We start from the raw sequence: 22,053 nt of genomic DNA, 5'->3' as shown, positions 1-22,053 counted from the left end.
GATGATCAACGGTATAACTAAGCTTATGCGAGGTGTTCAAAACAGTGGAAAATTAACTGTCTCTTTAAGACAAATTTCTGCATTGAACACATGCAGGCGATGGCCTCGTTTCATGGTGCCATGTAGCACTTTTTGAATTGTGTAAAATTTCCAGAAACAGGTGTTAATTGCAAAAGGCAGTGAAATGATATAAATGTTTCTTCGATGGCTCGCGCGATCGTCTCGTAAGCGAGAAAAAATTTCTCGATTCCGTGCACATTTAATTTGCCAACTTGGTTTCAATAACGTGGATGAAAAAGAAATGGATTTTCATTCATATTGAAATGACTGTTTTCAAAAGCTTGCTGTGCAATTAAATTAACAATAAACGGCTTAACTGTACAGAACTGTTCCCTGGAGATTTGATGAGAACCGTAAACATCAGTAATTCACTATGCGTGAATTAATTATTAGATCTTGTCAGGCGTTTTGATAACGTTTCGAGATCATAGAGCAAAAAGCATTACTTTTCTCTCGCAGTTGAAATGAAGCCTCGAAGACTTTTAGCTTATTTGAAATGGATTTTGGCTGTTATATTGATATCGAGAAAAGGTACGTCTTGTCCATACACATTTCATTGGTTTACATATGAAGCGCTAACAGTATTTTAATTTACGTGCATCGTAGAGAGTGATAATTTCAGTCATCAGTTGCTTCCCTAAGGTTTTGTTTCGATCCTCTCCGAAGTCAGTTTGGGAACATACAAAACGTTCTGAGCATTTTAAATGGTTTGATGAAAAAGGCTGGAACTGTATTTCCATCGTCGGTTCCAAGATATATGGGGGAACTCTTTCAGATCCGATGACAAATCAAATTCAATAGTGATGGTTTCTTGAAAAAAAAAAACAACGACTAAACATCAACGTTAGGATTTTTTCCCCTAATTATTAATTACGGCCGCGTACTGTTTCGCCCTAAACGACCACCAACTGAAAAGAACCGGAGGGTGAATCCGGCAGTTCACCGACTGAAAAGAACCGAAGGGTGAGTTCGGCAGCTCGGGCGAATTTGTAATAAATGGGCAAGCTTTAAAGGTAAACTTATGGCGGACAAATATAGCTAAATTACGTGACTTGTAATCATAGCCGACATTGAATTAATAAGTAATTCTTCTCCGTAAGGCCTACCCGGGTTTCAAACAGGCAAATACAATACATGTACATGTTTGATAAAAACAATTCCTTTCGTCAAATTCTCAGTGTTTTCGTATGTCTTGCAGATCTGTAATGAACCATGAAAGCGAGGTGAACAATTTTCCTAATTGTTCATTAGTTGCGAAAGAACTAAGAACTAAAAGTCTGAAAACTCCTCCTCCTTCGCCCAAATTTAGATCCTTTCACATTTGACCTTTCAAAGCTTGTACACTGCAATTATAACTGTCGTCATCAAGTGCAAGTTATCGCTTGTAATCACCTCTTTATTGACACTTCACTAACTTTCGCACAGTATGTGTCCGGAGTTACTGATAAAAAAAAAAGGAAATTGATTTCCCTGCAGGGAATCTGTTTTATTCGCCGCGATTTTTGCATGCGAGTTGTACAATCTAGGGATCATTAAGTTACAACAGCAAAACAGTTTTGTTTGAGACAATCATTTGCCTCTGATGACATGTACTGTCTAATTTCTTTATACCGGCCACTGCTGCCTATTGCGGTCAGTTGTCTCAGCTTCCGGCCGCAGGTCATTATGGACGAACTGAAAACTCAACCAACGCAAAAAACCTGATAGGTTGGGGACAAAATAAAATAAAAGTAATGAAATGAAAATTTAAACAATGTTAAAGTTATGATGCTGCACTGAAAATCGACGACTGTTTAGTTAACAGGAATTGAGGATCGTTAGTTTCATCACGTCACCCCTAGGGTATATTTGTCCATTTCTTAAGGTTTTAGATCTAACGAGGCAGATCATTACAGACTTGTTAGCAATTAACTTTCTGTGAACGACCGTTTTAGGATTCAAAACGGCTCATGTTCAAAAGGTGAGCCAGCGGGCTCGCTAGGAACTGTTGAGTGTTCCTGCGCTGGCGGAGTTTTGATCATTTTCTTTTTCGATCTTTTCGAGCCCAAGGTTTAGTTGGACAGTTTTCTGATTTGATTGTTATGATGTTGCGATAAAAGAAAAGAAAAAGAAAACAAGAAATCCGTTTCATCTTTTCACAGTTAATTATTTTGCGCATGAAGTATCATAACTGGCTCTTGGCGCATTCAACAAAGGCTGGAGTTCCGTATGATTGCTCCGATCGAGGGGAAAAAAAAGTATTGGTAATCAACTAGTGACGAGTGATTTAAGAAATAATTTCACGCGCATTTTGTTTATTATGACGAGAAATTTCGTGTCAAACGTTGCCACGGCAAATTTGTAATTTCACATGTGAAATTATAAATTAACGCCGAAATTTCGGGCCAAAATTAAGAACTCATTTTGGGCCCATGATGTAATGGAACGGTAAGGCCTAGTTCAGACGTCGTGCTTGTGCCGTGCCGAACTAAATTGCAATTTGGTTCGACTGTAGCACGGCAGGAAATCAACTCTGATTCAGACGTCGTGCCAGAGTCGAATCAAATCCAGGGTTTACTGAAGCCTCGTAACAATTCTCCTCCTAACTCCCCGAGGGAACGAAATCTCGCCAAAACACATCGACATATTTTATGAATTTAGTTTGGCGCGACAGAAGCACGACGTTTGAATCGCTGCAGTGCCAGAGTCGTGTAGCACGGCAGAGCTTGTCGAACTTAATTGCTTGCCGAACTTAATTCAAAAGTTTGATTCAGACGCCGTGCTTCTGCCGTGCTTTTGTCGAACTTAATTCCTGAATTTAGTTCGGCACGGCAGAAGCACGACGTCTGAACTGGGCCTAACTCACCGACGATTCGACACCCCTCTCCAAATGTGGGTGGTCGGTAGTTTCATAAGTCTTTGGATCGGTATGATCGCAGGTTAATAAGCCCTCAACATGTTTGAACGACTCAAATTAGTGTACAAGAAAATATAGGTCTTAGTTAGCTTACCGAGGTTGCTCTGCTGCGGGCGGTCAGAAATTCAAGGGTGAGCCGAGGGGCGGATGCGCATGCGTAAAATCGCTGCAATCAGGCTCGAAACATAAACTTGAAGAAATAGGCCATTTTCGAGTTGGCTTTGGCCTCTGTGTCAAAACGAATCATTCATGTATGAAAATGTCTTCCGCCAAGAGCTTCATTTTCTTGCAAACCAAACTTCTTTTCGTATGATAGGTTTTGCACGTGGACTCATTTTGAAAAAGAGGCACAAGAGTAACTCGGAAATGGTCTATTGGCTTTGTCCGCTTTGAAATTCGCGGAAAAAATCTTGCCTGTTTTACTTTTCTTACGAAGAAAGCTTCTCCTTTTGCGCAGAAAATGTCAACTTTTGACCCGGCAGTTTGCGTGATCATTGTAAGTACCCTTCGGATTACGAAAGCAAATATTTTCGACTTAAAAAAACTCGTCAAATCCTTTCTTGTGCTCATCAGCAATCGATATTTAACCAAGGATCCAATTCATTTGAATAATAGCCCGTAGGCATACTAAATTACGTACATGGGATTGATATTTAAAATTTCTCATTTATTACACGTTTAAAGTACAGCAAAACATAGGGATTTTAATAGACTTGCTAAATACAGTTCACGTAGACTGTGGTGATGTCTCGGTATAACTGCTTGCGCGTATAAACAACGTTTCGCCAAAGAACACCCTCAGAGATTTACATATAACAGCATATCACATATACAGCGCTTTATCAGTTTGTTCACATTTTCCTCAAATCATCTTGTAATTTCATGTCATTTCAATCACCTTACTTTATCGTTCATGGAAAATAAACAGCAGTCGTAGCGTCGACGGATTATAAAATCGTTTCCATTCCTTTTGATTTTAATTCTCTCAACTTACCAGAGATTTTGATTCTCGGCCGTGTTGGACTTGGCAGTAATATAGCAACTTCACTGCGCATACAGTCTTATCAACGTGGTAGAAATTACCTTGCCATCTAAAATCGAGTCTTCCTTACTCCGTACTACTTCTTGCGAGCTTGGAACATTTATCCATTCGTTTCTTTAGGTCTTTAGCATTCTTCTCAATGCCCTGCAGCTCGCTATGTAACCCATGAACTTCATTCATAACATGACGTAGCCCTTCCTCTAATGTTCCGATTGTCGAGAAAATCTGGCTCTCGTCGAAATTCTCGTCGCTTTGTTGAACGATGGCTTGTACCTTTCTTTCAAACGTTGGTCGGTCGGCCTCTTCTGCTGCGATTTCATCCATTTTATGGAAGGCAAACCACCAAAGCGTTGTAATAATTTCAGAGTCCTCACACCTCCTGTCATTATCAATCGGCGGCACTTCAAAACATATTGGCCTGCTTTGTATCATTTCCTCTCAAGCGAGAAACCGCTGTTTCGGTCGACCAGATCAGCGTTGTTGTTGGACCTTGTTGCTTTTTGACCCTTTTTGTATTTTTGTGTCTTTAGTATTTTGTAACTTATTTTAATTTGTCTAGCCCAGTGATGATTTCGTTTTTATCGCGGCTTAATTGTCGAGGCTTGAATGATCAGCTATGCAAGAACCCCCGGAGCAGAATATCAAATGTATCACGCAGCAATTAGTCTTGCCGTCTCAACGAAAAATCATCACTCAATTATCTCACTATCATCAGTCGATTTTATGCACTTGCTGTGTGTTTAACATCAGCATCTTAGATCGTGGAGCGGCTAACATAATTAATGGTCGCATCCTTTTTAAATTTTCTTCACCCGAAGATCGCACCTGTAGCATTGAATGCGACACTAAGCCAGCTTAAGTTGACAGTTTGATTACGCCTGTATGAAGAGAGCAGCCCCATATAAGGGTCTTCAGGTTAACAATTAACGGAAAACAGGGTATTTGGGGAAAAATTAATGGAATATGGGATATTTAGAATAGATATCCCGTGATGTCGAATAGAAAAATTGCTAAATTTTGATATTGGAACATATCGAGATATGGCATACTCAGGGCCCCCTAATGGGGCCTCAAGAGAAAAAAAACAGACCCCTAACTCTAATAAATTTAGGAAGCGGTCATTTCAATGGTGGGGATGGGCAGGGGAGACTTAATTACATTGGACGGAAGTGTGCTAAATGGCACCCTTACGGTGAGCCAAGTACTCTACTCACGGTTATATAATTATTACACATTATTACAATGTCACCGATTTACTTTTCACCTTGAAGCCCTCTAGGTGTTCATGATCCTACCAAGAAACCTGTTTATTTAAGGACTAACTACATGAACTTTAGCAATCAATTCCCAGGCCTTTTCCCTTGAAGTTTGGAAGAAGTGGGATGACCTCTAAGGACCAGGTAGTGCTGAGGTCCTGTACTGAGCACTTTGGGTTAATTAGGCCGTAGTCCTTTTTGCTATTCATTTATCAATTATTAAACAATAATTGCAATTTGACTTTAAATTCTCGATTAATTTTGATTTTCCCCATTGACCTTGAGCTTAATTACTTACCGTGTTTAAATAAAGGTTACTTACTTACTTACCTCAAATCCACAAATCAATTCCCCATCCTTTCTAACCCCTTTATTAAAATCTTAAAATCTCTTAACAATTCTAAATTTTGTGGAACCTTCTGCTGCAACCCAGAGATCATGTGCCTCATCATGAATCATGAATCTTGCACACGTAGCGTTCCTTAATTCTCCCCTACAGTAGTAATACTAAAATTTTTCCGAAATTATAGATTCTGTAACGGCTACTCTTGGAACTCCAGAACAAAGATTACGTCAAGACCTTTCAAACAGTTACCATCATGACGTTCGGCCCGTGATCAAGCCTGGTGACGTCATCAACATCACTTTTGATTACAAGCTTGGAAGGATTGTCGATTTGGTAAGTCTGTGGTATACCCTGATACCTTGTCTTTCTTTCTTTAAATACGGTAAGGGCAGAGAACACGGGACGGGCAAAGAAGTCACAAGGTCCCGACCCTCATAATTTTTTTCCAGTTGGCAGGATAAGCCTTGTATGACCTCCGTAGTTCGGTTCACACGAGAAGTGAATACCACAACAACATGTTGCCGCGACTAATTCACGTGCTGTTCACACGAACATATGGCCATTTAAGTTATCTCCCACGTCAATGTTACCCTTGGCCATTTTTCACTGTAACCTTTCTGATACATTCAATCACAAGTGGACCAGTTCTCATCCTCTTTCTTTTTGTTTTAGGACATCAAAAATCAGGTCCTCACTACAGATGCTTGGATAATTCAGGTAACTCAGTACAGTCAAAAGAGGACAAGAACGACTTCTAACTTTTAAGCTGTAAATAAAACATATTGCTAAACTGATCATAGCTTAAATGTTATGATCAGTTTAGTAATACGTTTTATTCATAACGCTTTTCGTGAGCTTGCGAGTCGTATCACTAACAACATGAATATAGGGCGTTTTCACATCGTCATGGCAGCCATATTATGAAACGGCGGCCAATTTGGTGTACCAAACCAATCCTGTGGGAGTTGAACTCTTTCCTTATGTAAACACTTCCTTTTGTGTCAATAAATTTGCATGTGTATAGGCCATGTGAGTGAAAACGCTCAATAGGCACCAGGATGCTCTAATGCTGAACTACTTTAAAATTAAGCCATTATTTCTGTCAATATTTCTGTGGAAAGTGTAAGTCTTATCTCCACTTTTAAAAATTAAGAGAACTTAATAATAACACAGTAGCCACCATACCCCAGATTATTCCTTCTTCTCTACCCTCCCCTCCCTTCCCTCCCCTTCCCTTCCCCTCCCTCCCCACCCTGCGATCTCAACACGGCGCGTTGCACTAACACTCATCTTGTTTTCATTACAGTCGTGGGAAAACCCGTACCTTGGATGGAATGAGACTGAATACGAAGGTTTACACACACTGCATATGTCGCCTAACGACGTTTGGGTACCGGATATTGTCCTTTACAATAAGTAAGCTCCTTGAATCACTTGTTTTTGTTGTTGTTGAGGTTAAGTGTCATGACTTACATATGAGATTTACACAAGGTAAGAATGATCAAGACACCGCTTATGTGTGAAGCGATTACGTCTCCTCTATCCTTTAAAAGACGCGTTGCTGTTCCCCCTTCCCACACAATCACAATGTTGAAACTCAGGAGAAATTGTAGGTACTAGTTTTCAACATTGTATGTGGGGTGCGGGGAGAGGCTAGGTAGGGGTGAAGTTGTATTCGCGTCTGGCGTGTGCGCAATAGCGCTAAAAGTGCAAATTTGTCCCAATAATTTTCTCCATGATTGTGGTTATCATCTGCTGTCTCTTATCGATCAATCTGTGAAATCTCCTTCCATCAGCGCCGACGAGGATGTGACGTTGGCGGGGTTTAAAGAGAAATTCAAGACGTATGTGATAGTGGATAGTTCAGGAGTGAACAAGTGGATGTCACCCGCCACATTCAAGAGTTCTTGTGACATGGTGGTCACATTTTATCCGTTTGACAAACAGAGGTGCGAAATGACGTTTGGTTCATGGACTTTTGACAACAGGCTACTAAAGATGGTCAGCAAGAGCAGTAAACATACACATGCAGGTTGGTGTGATTAACACCTACTTTCTCTTTACTTTACGGATATGTTCTAACCAGACAGCCGATGAGACGTAAGACACTGATCAACAAGAGGATATTGTTTTCATGTATCACGACATCAGAGAAAACTTACAGTTAAAGTAAACTATGGCAATCAATTGGCAATCAATTAGCAGAGGCGGGTCCGGGGGGTGGGGTTGAGTAGGGGGGGGGCTGCAATCTCCCTTTGAGCAGCAAGTTTTTTTATTTGTTTTACTCATCATAAAAATACTAGAATAAAACAGTTTTATTCGTAGCTAGTTTCCCCCTCATCAACTGACTGATTGTCAAGTTAGGAAAAGATAATGAACATTTCGCGACTACCTTATTATCTTTGGTTTTCTGGCTAATGAAAGGGAAACTCCCGATTTTTTTATCATGCCTTCACAAACGTTTTCGAAGTGTCGGAAATGCATGAAATGGCGTTTTAGAAGTAAAATCGAAAACTTTTCTGGGGGACATGGCCCCGGATCCCCCTAGAACCTTAGAAGTTTGCGCGCCTGCGGCGCTTGCCATTCGCACCCATGATGTCCAAAGATATTACGATGTACAACCCCCATTTCAAGAATTCTAGGATCCGTCCCTGATTAGAGTGTTAAGAAGCGGAGCTTTAGAGAGAGCATGGAGTTTAAATGTAAAGTTAGTTGTCTATTTCGTTTTGACAAAAACTTGTAAATTAAAGCAAGCAGTCAGGCAGACAAAGTCGACCTGAAACATCCTTTACTTCAAAAGCTTCTTTAGGAAAAACTCTTCTGAAGAGGGTGTAGCTTTAAATCACTGATTGGTTCATTCAAATATTTATCGCTGATTATTCACCACTTTAAGATACCGAGGTTAACAAAAGCATGTCAGCTAAAATGTCGGACACTGTTAGTTGTTTAATTTGTAAGCATAAAGATATTCACTCTTTCATACTATTAAATTGAGTTGAAATGGTAGAAGAAGAGATAGCAGACTCCCTTTAATAATAATAATGATAATGATAATGATAATGATAATAATAATAATAACATTTATAATGCGCAAATTTCATAAAATGTGCAAATGCGCATGACAAGATTAAAAACGGAATAAAAAGGATAAAAAGCTAAAATTACAATTAAAAGTAAACTTACAACGATTTTAAAAAGCTTAAGGTTACCGTAAACCTTCGTGGGTGTCCTTAGCGAAAAAAATATTACCGCGCTGTCTTAAAGACAACCACTACAAATTATATATCAATGCAAAGGTTATAGAATGCTCTATTCGATAAAAATGTTTTGCCTCAGTTTTTTTTAATTATAAGGCGAGCGCGACCTAAAAGCGCGAAACGACCGACGTTCCATTGAGCGAATTTATCGGGTATCAAACTCGACCGCATCAACAAAGCTACTGCATTATATCATTCACGAGGCATCAATCATCAAAACCGTGTGGGGGATTTGCGTTTTTCACAATTGATCTCCTGCAATGGCCTTCGTCGTAAAACGTGTCGCGACATCAAATTTTCCAAAACAACCAATAGGAATATCGACAAACCCTCACACGGTTTTGGCGCTTCTTATGTCAAATGGTAGCGCATTCCAAAGTTTCGGTGCAGCACAGGTAAAAGAACGGTCACCTAGTGTGGCTTTTGATTTAAAACGCGGATAACTGAGTAAAAGTTATTGCTAGAATTCCTGAGATTATGCTTGGATGGGAGCCTAAGAGAAATAAGAGACGATAAACAAGTAGGCGCTAAAAAAATTAAGAATCTTAAAAGTAATTAAAAGTATTTTAAACTCGATTTTGTATCCAATCGGTAACTAGTGTAATTCATAAATAACAGGTGTTACATGGCAAAAGTTCTGTTCTTTAAAAATCAGTCTTTAATCAGTAATTAATTTTCAACTCTTTTTTACTTTGAGTAATAAATTTTCAACTCTTTCCGCCAGAAAATTTTATAGCGAGTGGGGACTGGACCTTAGAAGATGTGACAATTGAGACTGTGGACAAAGTATACGACTGCTGCAATCATCCCTTCTCTGATGTCACATACACGTTCCATTTTGAACGGAAATCGTTATATCACGTGCTGTACCAGATGCTGCCTTGTGTTGTGATAGCACTTCTCGTCATCCTCAACTTCATCACCCCCCCTGACAGTGGGGAACGAATCAGCTTCTGTATAACAATCCTCCTGTCCATGAGTGTGTATCTGTTAATTCTGGCCGACTCCTTGCCGGTCACGTCAGATAACGTGGCTATACTCGGCATGTATTACATGGCGACCATATTTCTTATCGGGTTCAGCCTGGTGGGTACGGTTGTGGTGCTGCGATGTCACTTCGCAGAGAGCAAACCGTCTGCTTCTCTGGTTAAGTTCGCCAAGTTTGTGCTCAGGCGTCGAGATAGAAAGAAAACGAGCAACACAGTGTTCGCACGCTCAGCGTCGCTACCAGAAAACGAGCAAACAGAGGAGATTGAAATTAAAAAGATTGAAGACTTTGGCAGCGAACGCACGCTGCAATTTATTGCCAACAGTATACAGGAACAGAAGGAACTGAACGAATGGAGGGACTCGTGGAAAGAGATCGGGGAAGCGACAGATAGATTGCTTCTTGTTATTTTCATCATCGTTACTCTCATAGCTACAATAGCCATCTGGTTTCAAAGACCGTGATTGACTTATCGGATCCGAATTTGATCTTTTGAAGGCTAGTCACGCCATCTTTATAGAGGATATTGCGTGACAAGCATAGAGGGTTCCCTACTTGCCCCAGTCCTACGCTTTGTAAACTCGCCCCCACCCAGCATGTCGAGATAGAACTGGGTCTTAGGGATTATAGCTTTAGTACAAAACTTACAAAGTTTGTCTGAGATAAATAAGCTAAAATTGGCAAGAACTGCCAATTAAACTGATGTACGTTTTACTATTTTACGTCTAAACGAAACAGATATAGTTTACAAGCACTTAATGACTGATCCCAAGGGAAAAAGTGAGTTTTGTTTCCGGGAGGCGAAGCCGAGGAGAACATTGAGGGTCGAAGGGAAACAAAACTCGCTGTTTCCCTTGGGGCCTGGACTACGAGTAGTCCCTCTTTCGCTTAGTCTGTCGTGCGTGACGCGAAAGAAAACCGTGAGAAAAAAATGGCCGCGCGAAATCCTGGGGGGCGAGAAGCGCGCGAAAGGAAGAACTACTATTTCTTCCCCGTCACGCACGACGGACTATATAAAGCATAAAAGGAATCGAACTACTCGTAGTCTACGTGGGCCGGACATTAAGTGTTAAATATTCCAACTAAAAAATCATGTGGGACAAACTGCGAAAAACATAATTATTTGCCTGACACCGGATGGCAAACAAATTTCCCGCGGTTTGAATGTGGACGACATGATCACGTGCCAGTCGAAAGTTCAAGCCGTAGGAGAATTAGCGAGTTCTGACACATGACACCTTTTATCCTCCAATTGGAAAACATATTTGAACTGGGAGGTATAGCAAACATATTTTATCTTGTTTTCATGTCTTTTTTGCCTTTATTGGTTGAATTTCAATTTAGTTTTCCATTTTACTGAACTGAATCACGTAAAAAAATTCCTCTAACTTGCAAGGTGTAAACAAATAAGAAATAAACTTGAACAGTTCCTATTAAGAACAAATATCTGCCATGTACATAATTTATGTAGCATCTAAATCAAATTGTTTGAACTTGCACTTCCAGTTACATCGTTACATGCATCTTCACTTGATAAGATTCCTCGTAGAATCAACAGAACCATAATTTTTTTTAGACTTGATTACCAGCCGCAGTTCGGAAATCGAGCCTGTTTTTTTATGTGCAGCAGCTGGTTTTCAATTAAACTTCTTGTTTGTCTTTGTGACTCACCCAAAACGCCGCTAAAACGATATTGTGAAGTTACCATAGCTGTACTGTGATACCAAGGATATCGAATACGATACCTATAATGTCAGAAAACGCATGTGTTCGCTAGTATCTCGAACTTCGCATGTTATTTCACAGGGCGATACAGTTAATTTGATACTAGATATTTGGTAGTACTTTGAAAACAAATGCAACGCCAGCAACAATGATTTATTTTGCTCTTTTTTGCTTAACATTGATTCTCGTCAACGGCGGCAAACGTCAAATCTCTTTTGTGTCCTCACGCACCGTTCAAACGGCACTGAGGGCGAATTTTCTGGTCGTAAAATTCCCTATGTATTGACTATTCGGATCAAACATTGCTGCACCGCTTGTTAAAATGCCATTTTTTTAACCATATTTGCTAAAATTTACTGTTAGCGATTTGATATTTATTCAGTCTTTTCGATGATATGCTGCAAGTTTATTTGGTTAATTATTTTCGGAGTAATGCCGCTAATTGTGCGCGCATACACGGGCTTAGAAGCGAATTCCTCTTTCCACATTTATTGATATTTTTCCTCTGATTTCTCAGCAAAAAAATTATAATTTTTCTTATTCTACTCAATCAAATTAGAAAAGTGTGTTCATTTTGCATGCTAACAGCAAAAAACGATGAATTCTGCGTGAAATTCAGTGCCGGAGCAATTATGGAACTGTTCAAAGCTTTGAAAAGGCGGTCTTTTTACAAAGCAACAATATTTTTCCTTCGTTTAAAGTTTTAAAATTTACTGTTAATTCCGTGTCAGTGATCGATATACACCAGTTTAAACTTTGCAGAAAATAATTTTTTCCATGTCTTATTAGTATCCGGAATTCCTATCACTGTAGAATCTTGCAACCGCGACCTAAAACTTTGATAACTTTTGGCAATGTACTAATTACTGTATATCCTTATCGCTTTAATTTATACTCATTTTAGTTTCGTTCATAATTTTGAAACTACAGCACTGACAGGTGTTCACGGTTTGGGATTTGCACGCTTCATCAAGACACAATTGACTTTTTGTGACTACGAAGGTGGCGCCGAAAGAAAATGATTTCTATTTTACCCACGAATCTCGCGACACTCTAACGTCATTTAGTTTGTTTCTTTTTGAATATGAATTTAGATGCAAATATAAAATAAAAGTTAAGATAAATATTTTTTTAATACTATCCGTCGTTGGTTCACGTTCTCAAGTCAACGCAGAATTGGGTCATTTCACGTTGTTGTTTTGCAGAGGACGGCAAAGAAATGTACCATGATTTATAACGCACGTGCACGGCCATTGTACTGCTCATTAAACCATTTGTTTAATTAGTTAGGTAACCTACGTTCTCATTGCTGTTACCGTTGTAGTTTTCTTAAACTCCCCACAGTTACTTTGTTCGAAATGTTTACGGCTAATTTGTAGTTGATTTGCTATCAACTTGATATTTGTTACTTCAAGAAAATATGTTGCTTTTTGATGATCTTCTATATCCTGTGCTATACTCTTGTTAACTGTCGGCTTTGCAATGTATAGAAAATATAACTTGAAAATAAATTTTCATGTTGATCACACACTTACAGTATTGAGAATCGCGCGGCACCTGCACAGCTTAAACCGCTTTAAGCCGAAAGTAATTATATATGAAGTCACTCACAAATTAGCATTGCTTGTTCGGACAATCGTTGCATATTGATTTTGCAATTTCCCTACAAAATCGGAGTGATTAACTGAACGTCGGAACAAAAACAAAAAATACTGATAACGTAACGATAGTCAATCTTTAACTACACACAACTAAAATCAACCGGCTCTATGACTCGGAGCCGAGGCGGAAAATTGAATTTTGAGGATTTGTTCCAAGACACATCCTGTCCGACTTCAGAAACAGTGGTTGCTGCAATTTCTAACTTTGTACTAATCCAGGGCTAATTTCTTACAGAGAGTGCTAATTAGGGGAAAAGTAACAGTGATTAACAGGATTAAGTAATCATGGTAACACGAGGTTTCATCACAGTCGAACCCCTACTAGTAAAAAACGGCCACCCTCGGGGAAATGGGAGGTGGCCGCCGCTTGATAGGGGTTGGCCGCTTAATAGGGGTTAGTGTATCTTGAATATTTTTCACCATCGGGTTAATTTCTTAGTGAACATGGAATCACTTCAAGACAATCATGACAAACATGTGTTCGAATGTTTTTATCACTCGTCACCTTCTATTTCGGACTCTTATCTGCCATTGCCTTTTCCAGAACAAAGTTTTTAAAGTATAGTAGGAGTAAAGAAAATAGAAAAACTATCATCGGGACAACCAAAAGGTGGCCGCAACCGGTTAATAGAGGTGGCCGGTTAATAGGGGTTTTATTTACAGTATTTTACTGACAATAATTTCGGGACTTTGATAACTGGTCGCTTAGTAATAAGAGATGGCCGCTTAATAGAGGTTCGACTGTATTCAGATGTGATGGATAAAATGTTGCAGTTTATTAATCATTTTTCTACTGACGTCGCAATACATTCGTGATTTCCAGCAAATCTTTTCGTGAATGAGGTAAAATGATCTTTTTCCGACAGGCAGAAAATGAACGTAACTAATTTAACAATTGATGGTTCATCGTCAAAAACAAAAGGCTACTGCGTGCTTGTCGAACACCGAAAAACTGCTTCGCTCACGAAAACACAGCAATTGATTATTATCATTTGGGATTTTTTTTTTTTTTGAAAAAAGTAAAAAAAAAAAAAAGAAAGAAAGAGAAATATTGTAGCATATTACAAAGACAGATCGCAATTTAGTTTCAAATTAAAGCTTGCAATCGCATTTTAGATTACTGGATGCAAGATCTTGCAAGTGAGTATAAACTACGACGTTTTTTTTTTTTTTGTATTTTGCTGCTAAGTCCGGCAGATTTTGTAGCATTGTAAAACGATCGGGTCGTTAATTTTTACGTAAAGCTGTTTCTTACTCATAAAAGATAAGTTTTTAGGCGGCATTAACGTCTCTCTTGACTCATTGTTTTTTTTTTTCTTTCAGTTTGCGTCGCCACTTGTTTCTTTTTTCCTGAAAAAAGCGCAAAACACCGTGTGCGGAAACTTCCAAGATGGTGGAAAGAAATCAAAGACTGCCTTTGTGAAATGCGCTTGCGAGAAATACATAAAAAGCACGGCATTAATTCCGAGAATTCAATCGCAAAAGAGTGCACAGCTTTGATCATATCAGCAAGAAAAAACGCTTTGAAACAAGGAAACCATCAGGTTCGTTTTATTAGTTTTTAGCGTATATTAACTACAATATACATGATACAGTTGGTGACCTGACTAACAACTTTAAGATCCTAAAGAAATGTCAGGGAAAGTTCGATTGCTTGATCCACGAAATGTTGTGGATTCGCAAGAAGAAACCGAGCCTTAACACACAGTCAGACTCCATTCGCGCAAAAGTATTTGTTTAGGCTTTGAACAGACACTGAACTCATTACCAGTGTTTGACACCTCATTGGAATGAACATGAACATTGAACAGCTATCTTAATCTTAATTTATTCAATTTCGCACCTCTACCATTGGTATAAATTAGTTTACTTTTCGCACAAATATTTTTTAACTTGAAAATGGTGCCAGGATGACACCGAAACGTCGTTGCTCAGTTTTTTCGCTAATCTTTATTGTTAACTGAATATCTATAATGTCTGTCATAGTGGAAGCCACCGACTTTTGTAAGATGCGTCCGTGAGAAGTATTTTAAATTCGTCGCATTCATTGCAAAACTGGAAAAAAAAAAAAAAAACCTGAACTTTTACCGGCTTGGTGAGAAACAACGCATTGAAGGAAGAAGTCGATATGGCTTGCTGACATTACTGTCAGCCTCACTGACTAACCGTTCTGGTTTTTAAGAGTGATTTTCTGAATGTGTCGAGAATCGGAAGACACTCACGAAAAATCGATTTTTCTTTTATTTCGCCAAAACATACCTTTGGGTGAACTTGTTCATGGAAAAATAGTTTAAAGTTCCAACGATTTATTTTACGGCCAAAATTTAAGAAAGTTGGAAATTTGCATATAATGGCGGTTTCCGCGGCTTAAAATGTTCAGAATTTCACGCTTCTTTACGATAACAGCGGGGGCGTAAAAACAATCCTATGAAAACAAAACTTGGCACAAATATTATTTCATTCTTATACTTTAAAATCGTGTAATAAGTTTCTTGAAGTTTTGTTTGTAGCTTTGCAACGAAGGGTATTTGTACAGCCGCCATTTGTGTCTCTCGGCAAGGAAGAAATAAAGGCCAACTTTGACTAGTATAAATGGCCTCTGTTATATATCATTTGGTCAAAATATCTACATTTTAGGAAACCTTGGTTATTGTTTTTTTCACCCGAAAAGGTATAGCTCTGGGAATTAAAATGTTCTCCGTCAGTAAAATAAAATGTTACGGCATGTAAGCGAGTTCAAATTTATGCAAATCACAAGGTTATTCTTTGGAAGTCAACGGTTTAAAACAGGAAACAACGACTCACCGTTACTTACGTTCCTTCTGCTGCTATACAAACGATTTTAACTTCCCAGTGTCCTTGTGAGCTGTTCTGTAAAATATTTCCAGTAAAACAGCGAGCATAAACGGCCATAAAATTCGACAAGGTCGACAATGTTTATATTTGAGATGAGACATTGAGTGGCACACACAGTCCTGGCTGTTTTCATCGTCTTGCTCAGTCGAGAGTCCTTTAAAAATGTGATAGAATATTCGCTTCAAACAGTAGCAAATTAGTTTCTCATATCCCATATGCCTCATGTCGACTCATGAGTAAATAAATCAGTCCCCGTACAGTGAATTAACAACTCGACTGACCTCTGAGGTCAGGAGGTCACCTGATATGTCATTATGTTACTTTTCCCCGGTTTCACATTACACGCGTAACGCCGTATTGAACATTACGGTATTTAGCTGAATTACGGTATTCAAAATCTCTTTGACGACATTTCGATTTAAAAAGAAAATTGAAAAAGCAACATTTTGACATAATTGTTAGCTTCTAACATATCGTTCATAGGTGCATGATACCCTGACATAATTTCAACACTGGATTGATTTCTCTGATGTCGACGTGATTCATAGTTTTGCACTTAGTAACATTTGGCACACATCTAAACGTGCGCAAAGATAAATACTCAAAAATAAGAAACCGTTTATCTGCAGGAAAAGCTGGACCGCCGAAGATAATAATGTTTTAAATTCTGCATATTATTTATTCGAGTAACGCAAGCTACTTGCTTTCAGTAACGCTTCGTGTCGCTTAGCAAAAGTGACAAACTTGCTATATGAAAATAAAGTTAAGGTAAGTTCAAGTCTGCATGCGAGCCAAGTGGCCCATCAGGCCGGAGCTTATCCCGGTTTCAGTAGCATGAAGCGACTAGGAGTATTTCTACTCCCCCCTGGATGGGATGCTAGTCCATCACAGGGTCAACCCAGCATTAAGTTCGCGGTACCCAATTATACACCTGGGTGGAGAGAGGCACTGTGAGAGTAAAGTGTCTTGCCCAAAAACACAACACAATGTCCCCGGCCAGGGCTTGAAGCCGGACCGCTCGATCCGTAGACGAGCACACTAACCATGAGGCCACCGCGCCTCCCTATGGAAATAAAGGCTTACTTACATTTGTTTCATTCTTTTATTTTTCTAATCTGAAATTTATGTTATATAGGCTTAAGATTTTCTTTCCAAAGTTACCGTTCAATTTCCTATTCCGGCCATATTTGAAGACATTCCTTCTCATTTGATTACTGTAAAACTTTACAATCACATATCTTGCGGAGGTTCAATATTTGGCTGTGTCGTTGAAGGCGTCAAAAAAGTGTCAGACATTTATTACTTACTTGTTAAAGTTGTACTCTTGATAGTTGTAAGTTGCGCTTGTTAATGCAAATCAAACATGTTCACTTCCTTATAAAGTTATTGCGATATCTGTCAAGAGCAGCATGACATTTTGTGTGAAAAATTATACAAACATTTAACACATGATCCTCAGTTACAGCAGCACAGAGTTAATCCGTTTTAATGGTAATATGGCTTTTTTAAGTATGTCCAGGTAGATTCGTTTAAGGCGAGTTCACAGGCTTGGGTGGCACTTCTAATTCCCTTTTTCCGTTCCTATTTTCTCTTCCCCAATATATGCCTGTTCGCAGGCTAGTGCCTCTCAATACAATTCATGCAGATTGCATTCTGCTTTCGGGAGTATTAGCCGTCACGATCGACTTTTGAAATTATTTTTCTTGGAAGTGGGGTGGGGGTGGATTAGCGCCACTTCTAAAACCTAATCATAACAGCAAAATTGAGCGTCATAAGTGACTGAAATGACTAAAACACAGAAACAAAGGCTGTTCCGTTTTAGTTAGCAAAGGCTGGTGATATACGAACAGCGAGAGCAAAGCTTATTTTTTTCGCGTGAGATTTGCGTATTCAGCTCGTTCCTTCCGTGCCTCTAAATAACGCATTCACTGCCAAGGGCATTATTCATCTCCACTTATTAGTCCGTGTAACTGACGATTTCTGGAGATCTGACCCGGATAGTCACTGCTTTAAAAACCACAGGCGGTGGTGCTATCCAGTAAGATCGTTTGCCTCCTTTGACTCACATTCGATATTTTTAACTATAAACCCCTGTAGACCATGCTGAATTTTCAAAATCAGGTCGTTTTCTACACGCTTTATCTCTGAAACGAAGTCGGTGACCCCCATTTCTTTTTCTTTTCTTTTTTTTTTTTTTGCATTTCTGACGCAAGTAACTCATTATCTGACTGCCGTAAAAATTAAGAAAAAATCTATCGACTGGAAAATTTTCGCGCGAGCGTCCTCAAATACGGCGTTACGCGTGTAATGTGAAACCGGGGAAAAATAACATAATGACATATCAGGTGACCTCCTGACCTCAGAGGTCAGTCGAGTGGTTAATTCAATGTACGGGGACTGATTTATTTACTCATGAGTCGACATGAGGCATATGGATATGAGAAACTAATTTGCTTCGGTTTGAAGCGAATATTCTATAATATTTTTTAAGGACTCTCGAGTGAGCAAGACGATGAAAACAGCCAGGACTGTGTGTGCCACTCAATGTCTCATCTCAAATATAAACATTGTCGACCTTGTCGAATTTTATGGCCGTTTATGCTCGCTGTTTTACTGGAAATATTTTACAGAACAGCTCACAAGGACACTGGGAAGTTAAAATCGTTTGTATAGCAGCAGAAGGAACGTAAGTAACGGTGAGTCGTTGTTTCCTGTTTTAAACCGTTGACTTCCAAAGAATAACCTTGTGATTTGCATAAATTTGAACTCGCTTACATGCCGTTGCATTTTATTTTACTGACGGAGAACATTTTAATTCCCAGAGCTATACCTTTTCGGGTGAAAAAAAACAATAACCAAGGTTTCCTAAAATGTAGATATTTTGACCAAATGATATATACCAGAGGCCATTTATACTAGTCAAAGTTGGCCTTTATTTCTTCCTTGCCAAGAGACATATATGGCGGCTGTACAAAATACCCCTCGTTCCAAAGCTACAAACAAAACTTCAAGAAACTTATTACACGATTTTAAAGTATAAGAATGAAATAATATTTGTGCCAAGTTTTGTTTTCATAGGATTGTTTTTACGCCCCCGCTGTTTTGGTAGAGAAGCGTGAAATTCTGAACATTTTAAGCCGCGGAAACCGTCATTATATGCAAATTTCCAACTTTCTTAAATTTTGGCCGTAAAATAAATTGTTGGAACTTTAAACTATTTTTCCATGAACAAGTTCACCCAAAGGTATGTTTTGGCGAGATAAAAGAAAAATCGATTTTTCGTGAGTGTCTTCGTATTCTCGACACTCTCAGAAAATCACTCTTAATTATTTGTATTTTTCCTAGTTGGCATGCCCTCGATGTGGTTTTGGATTTGTGGATGGCTTCTAGTTGTTTTAACAGTGATTGGAAATGGACTGGTAATTTACCTGGTCGCCACCAGGTCTCGCCTTCACACCACAGCAAACTGGTTTATCCTGTCCCTAGCCGCGGCTGATTTATGCTGTGGACTATCCTTCTTTCCTCCGTTGTTTGGAGCCAAGTTCGGTTTTTACACGATTGATCTCACCCACGCTGGCGTCTTTTTCAAAGTCAGCTTCACCTTCTTTTATTGCTCGAACGCCAGTGTCTGCGCAATGACGGTTGATCGTCTCCTTGCAATCACAAAGCCCCTCAGGTATGTCTCTCTGATGACGACAGAAACCATCCGGATTTTGATTCTCGCTGCGTGGATAACTCCACTTCTGCTCTTTGGCTTCCCCGCCATTTTTATGTACAGAGGCAACCCAGGGTACACCATGTTCGTGGAGTTTTCCAGAGTGATAATCTTTCAGATCTCTCCCCTCGTGATGTTTCTCATAGCCACATGTCACCTGCTACACCTTGCCCTGAAATCCCACCGCCAAACGAAAGCCTTGGTCGCGCAGGTTCAGTTCAATCACGCCTCTGGTGAAGCTAACATCCAAGTGCCTTCTCCAAGAACAAACGCCAGAGCTTCTATCGTTCTCATCGTCCTGATCATGACGTTCTTTAACGTCACCTACCTTGGAGGGAATTACCGGTGCATTTGTCTACTCACCGACAGTTGCCCTGTCACTGGCACTCTGATGTATATCATCTACCTTGTCCTGATCGCTAACAGCGCGGTCAATCCAATCTTCTATGCATTTCTCAAGAAGGACATTCGGCGGGAACTTCGTTGCATGTTCTCAAGTTAATTAGGTCATTAAAGGAGCTCAGTAATAGTTTACTAAGACAAACAAAAAAAACAAAAAAAACAAAAAAGAAAAGAAAAGAGATAATAATAAACCATAAAGGAACATGGATGGTTAAGGATGGAGCAGATTAGCACGGATTACAAACGACGAACTTCAAAAATTTATGCGAAACTTTTCAAGATGCGGAAACCGTGACGTAGCTTCTAAAAGCCGACTTTCTTGTGTTCAAACGAGATGTAATAGCACTAGAAGACTTTATTGGAGAGGGTAACATTTGACAGTAACAAAACTGATAAACTAATGGCCCTCGAAATAAACACTAAAAGGAAATTAGTTAAAATCACTATGTACAACCTGAGCACTTAGCCGTTGATAGGGCCTCTCACATCTTCAAACATCTTCAGAATTCTGAACGTTGTCGCTCATTGTGTTCAATAGACTGCTTTCATATTTTAGATCACGCCACTACCAGCTTTCGACTCAAGATAAAGGAGGCTATCCATATTCAAAAAGAACTACCTTGCCTCAATCAGCAATTACACCATGTAAATCTAAAATTATCCTTTTAATGTACACCTTTTCACGTTCTGTTGTTACTATTTGTCTTAATTAGCATTTTTGCCTACTTATTATTCAACTTGCTTTGTAATCATTCATTCAACTGAAGATGACAGAAGTTCTGTCGAAACATGTCTTTCAAACTTAAAAAATTGGTCGTTTTCCTTAAAATCTTTAAATATCTAAGTAGTAAAAATGTAAAACTGCTAGATACTAATAAATGATTGAGTAGTAGATTGATTTTTTAAAATTGATTTGAGTGATCCTTTAAAAGGTTTTGTGCTTAGACTACGCTTAAGATCGACATTTAGCTTGTTCCATGCTTGGATTGTTCTTACAGTGAACGTCCGGCCATCTTCCGTGCATCTCTTGTAGCGAGGAGAGCTTAAATTTAGATTGCAGTATCTAGTTATTATGGATATCAGAGTTTTTTATTAGTTGATTAGATCAAGGCTTTAAGATGCTCAAAAGATAGAAGTTTGTGTGCTGTAGTTCTAGAGCGCAGAATTGACTGCTGAACTAAAAACTGCTCCTGGCTCTTTACTCAGTAGTAAGGTTTAGTTTGTAGTGAATATTTTGTAGTCAAGGTAGCTGAAAACCACGAGAAATCGTTTTTTTCCGTTTATGTATGATTAGCGCAAGAACTAAAAGTAGAATACTTCAATAAAAGATAGCTATACCTTCAAAACTTGTGAGAACCTACTGAAACCTTTAACGTTTATAACTCGTTTAACTGGATCGTGTAAAGATCACTTCATGTAATAAATAAACTGTACTGTATGTTAAACGAGTTGACCCTGCTGAACAGGGACTGTCAGTAACCGGGACAGAATACATTCTTACAGTGGGCTTATCCTTTTATTTTATTTTATTTTACTTTATTTTGTTTCAAGATTCTAAAAAGTAGCTGTACAACACCATATAATTTGGCAGTCTATGGTGCACTGAAAAAAGATTTGACGTTGAGATGTATAATTGAACTCCGGAGGCTGGAAGCGCCTTGGGAGAACGAAGAATGGGTGGAAAGGGAAAGAATTTCTACGTACATACAAGTGAAGGTTTGCGCACGCTATTAAGTGCCTACATATAATTAGATTCTTTCAGGGGTGCGGCGCATGTGCAAGCTATGATGTAGTCCACCCAATTTCATTGTTTATACACCAATCAGATGCAATTAGATAACTCCTGCAT

General features: G+C 39.0%; 2 protein-coding genes across 2 annotated transcripts; both read left to right on the top strand.

Annotated features, from left to right (window-relative positions):
• The first annotated feature begins 464 nt into the window (after nt 1–464).
• On the top strand, nt 465–11,289 carry LOC110062105 (neuronal acetylcholine receptor subunit alpha-7-like). The gene is made up of 6 exons (XM_089287680.1): nt 465–591; nt 5,785–5,933; nt 6,273–6,317; nt 6,907–7,016; nt 7,397–7,632; nt 9,582–11,289. The coding sequence occupies exons 1-6, from the start codon at nt 525–527 to the stop codon at nt 10,307–10,309; spliced, it is 1,335 nt and encodes a 444-aa protein (XP_089143806.1). The 5' UTR covers nt 465–524; the 3' UTR covers nt 10,310–11,289.
• Nucleotides 11,290–19,414: 8,125 nt separating this feature from the next.
• Nucleotides 19,415–21,640, top strand: LOC110062115 (octopamine receptor beta-2R-like). The gene has a single exon (XM_020768977.2). The coding sequence runs from the start codon at nt 19,438–19,440 to the stop codon at nt 20,302–20,304; it is 867 nt and encodes a 288-aa protein (XP_020624636.1). The 5' UTR covers nt 19,415–19,437; the 3' UTR covers nt 20,305–21,640.
• The last annotated feature ends 413 nt before the right edge of the window (nt 21,641–22,053 follow it).

Source organism: Orbicella faveolata, unplaced genomic scaffold (assembly GCF_042242905.1).
Source record: "Orbicella faveolata isolate gen_17 unplaced genomic scaffold, um_ofav_v1 contig_14, whole genome shotgun sequence".
Taxonomy (NCBI): domain Eukaryota; kingdom Metazoa; phylum Cnidaria; class Anthozoa; order Scleractinia; family Merulinidae; genus Orbicella; species Orbicella faveolata.
This window is presented reverse-complemented; position numbering and strand designations above follow the sequence as displayed.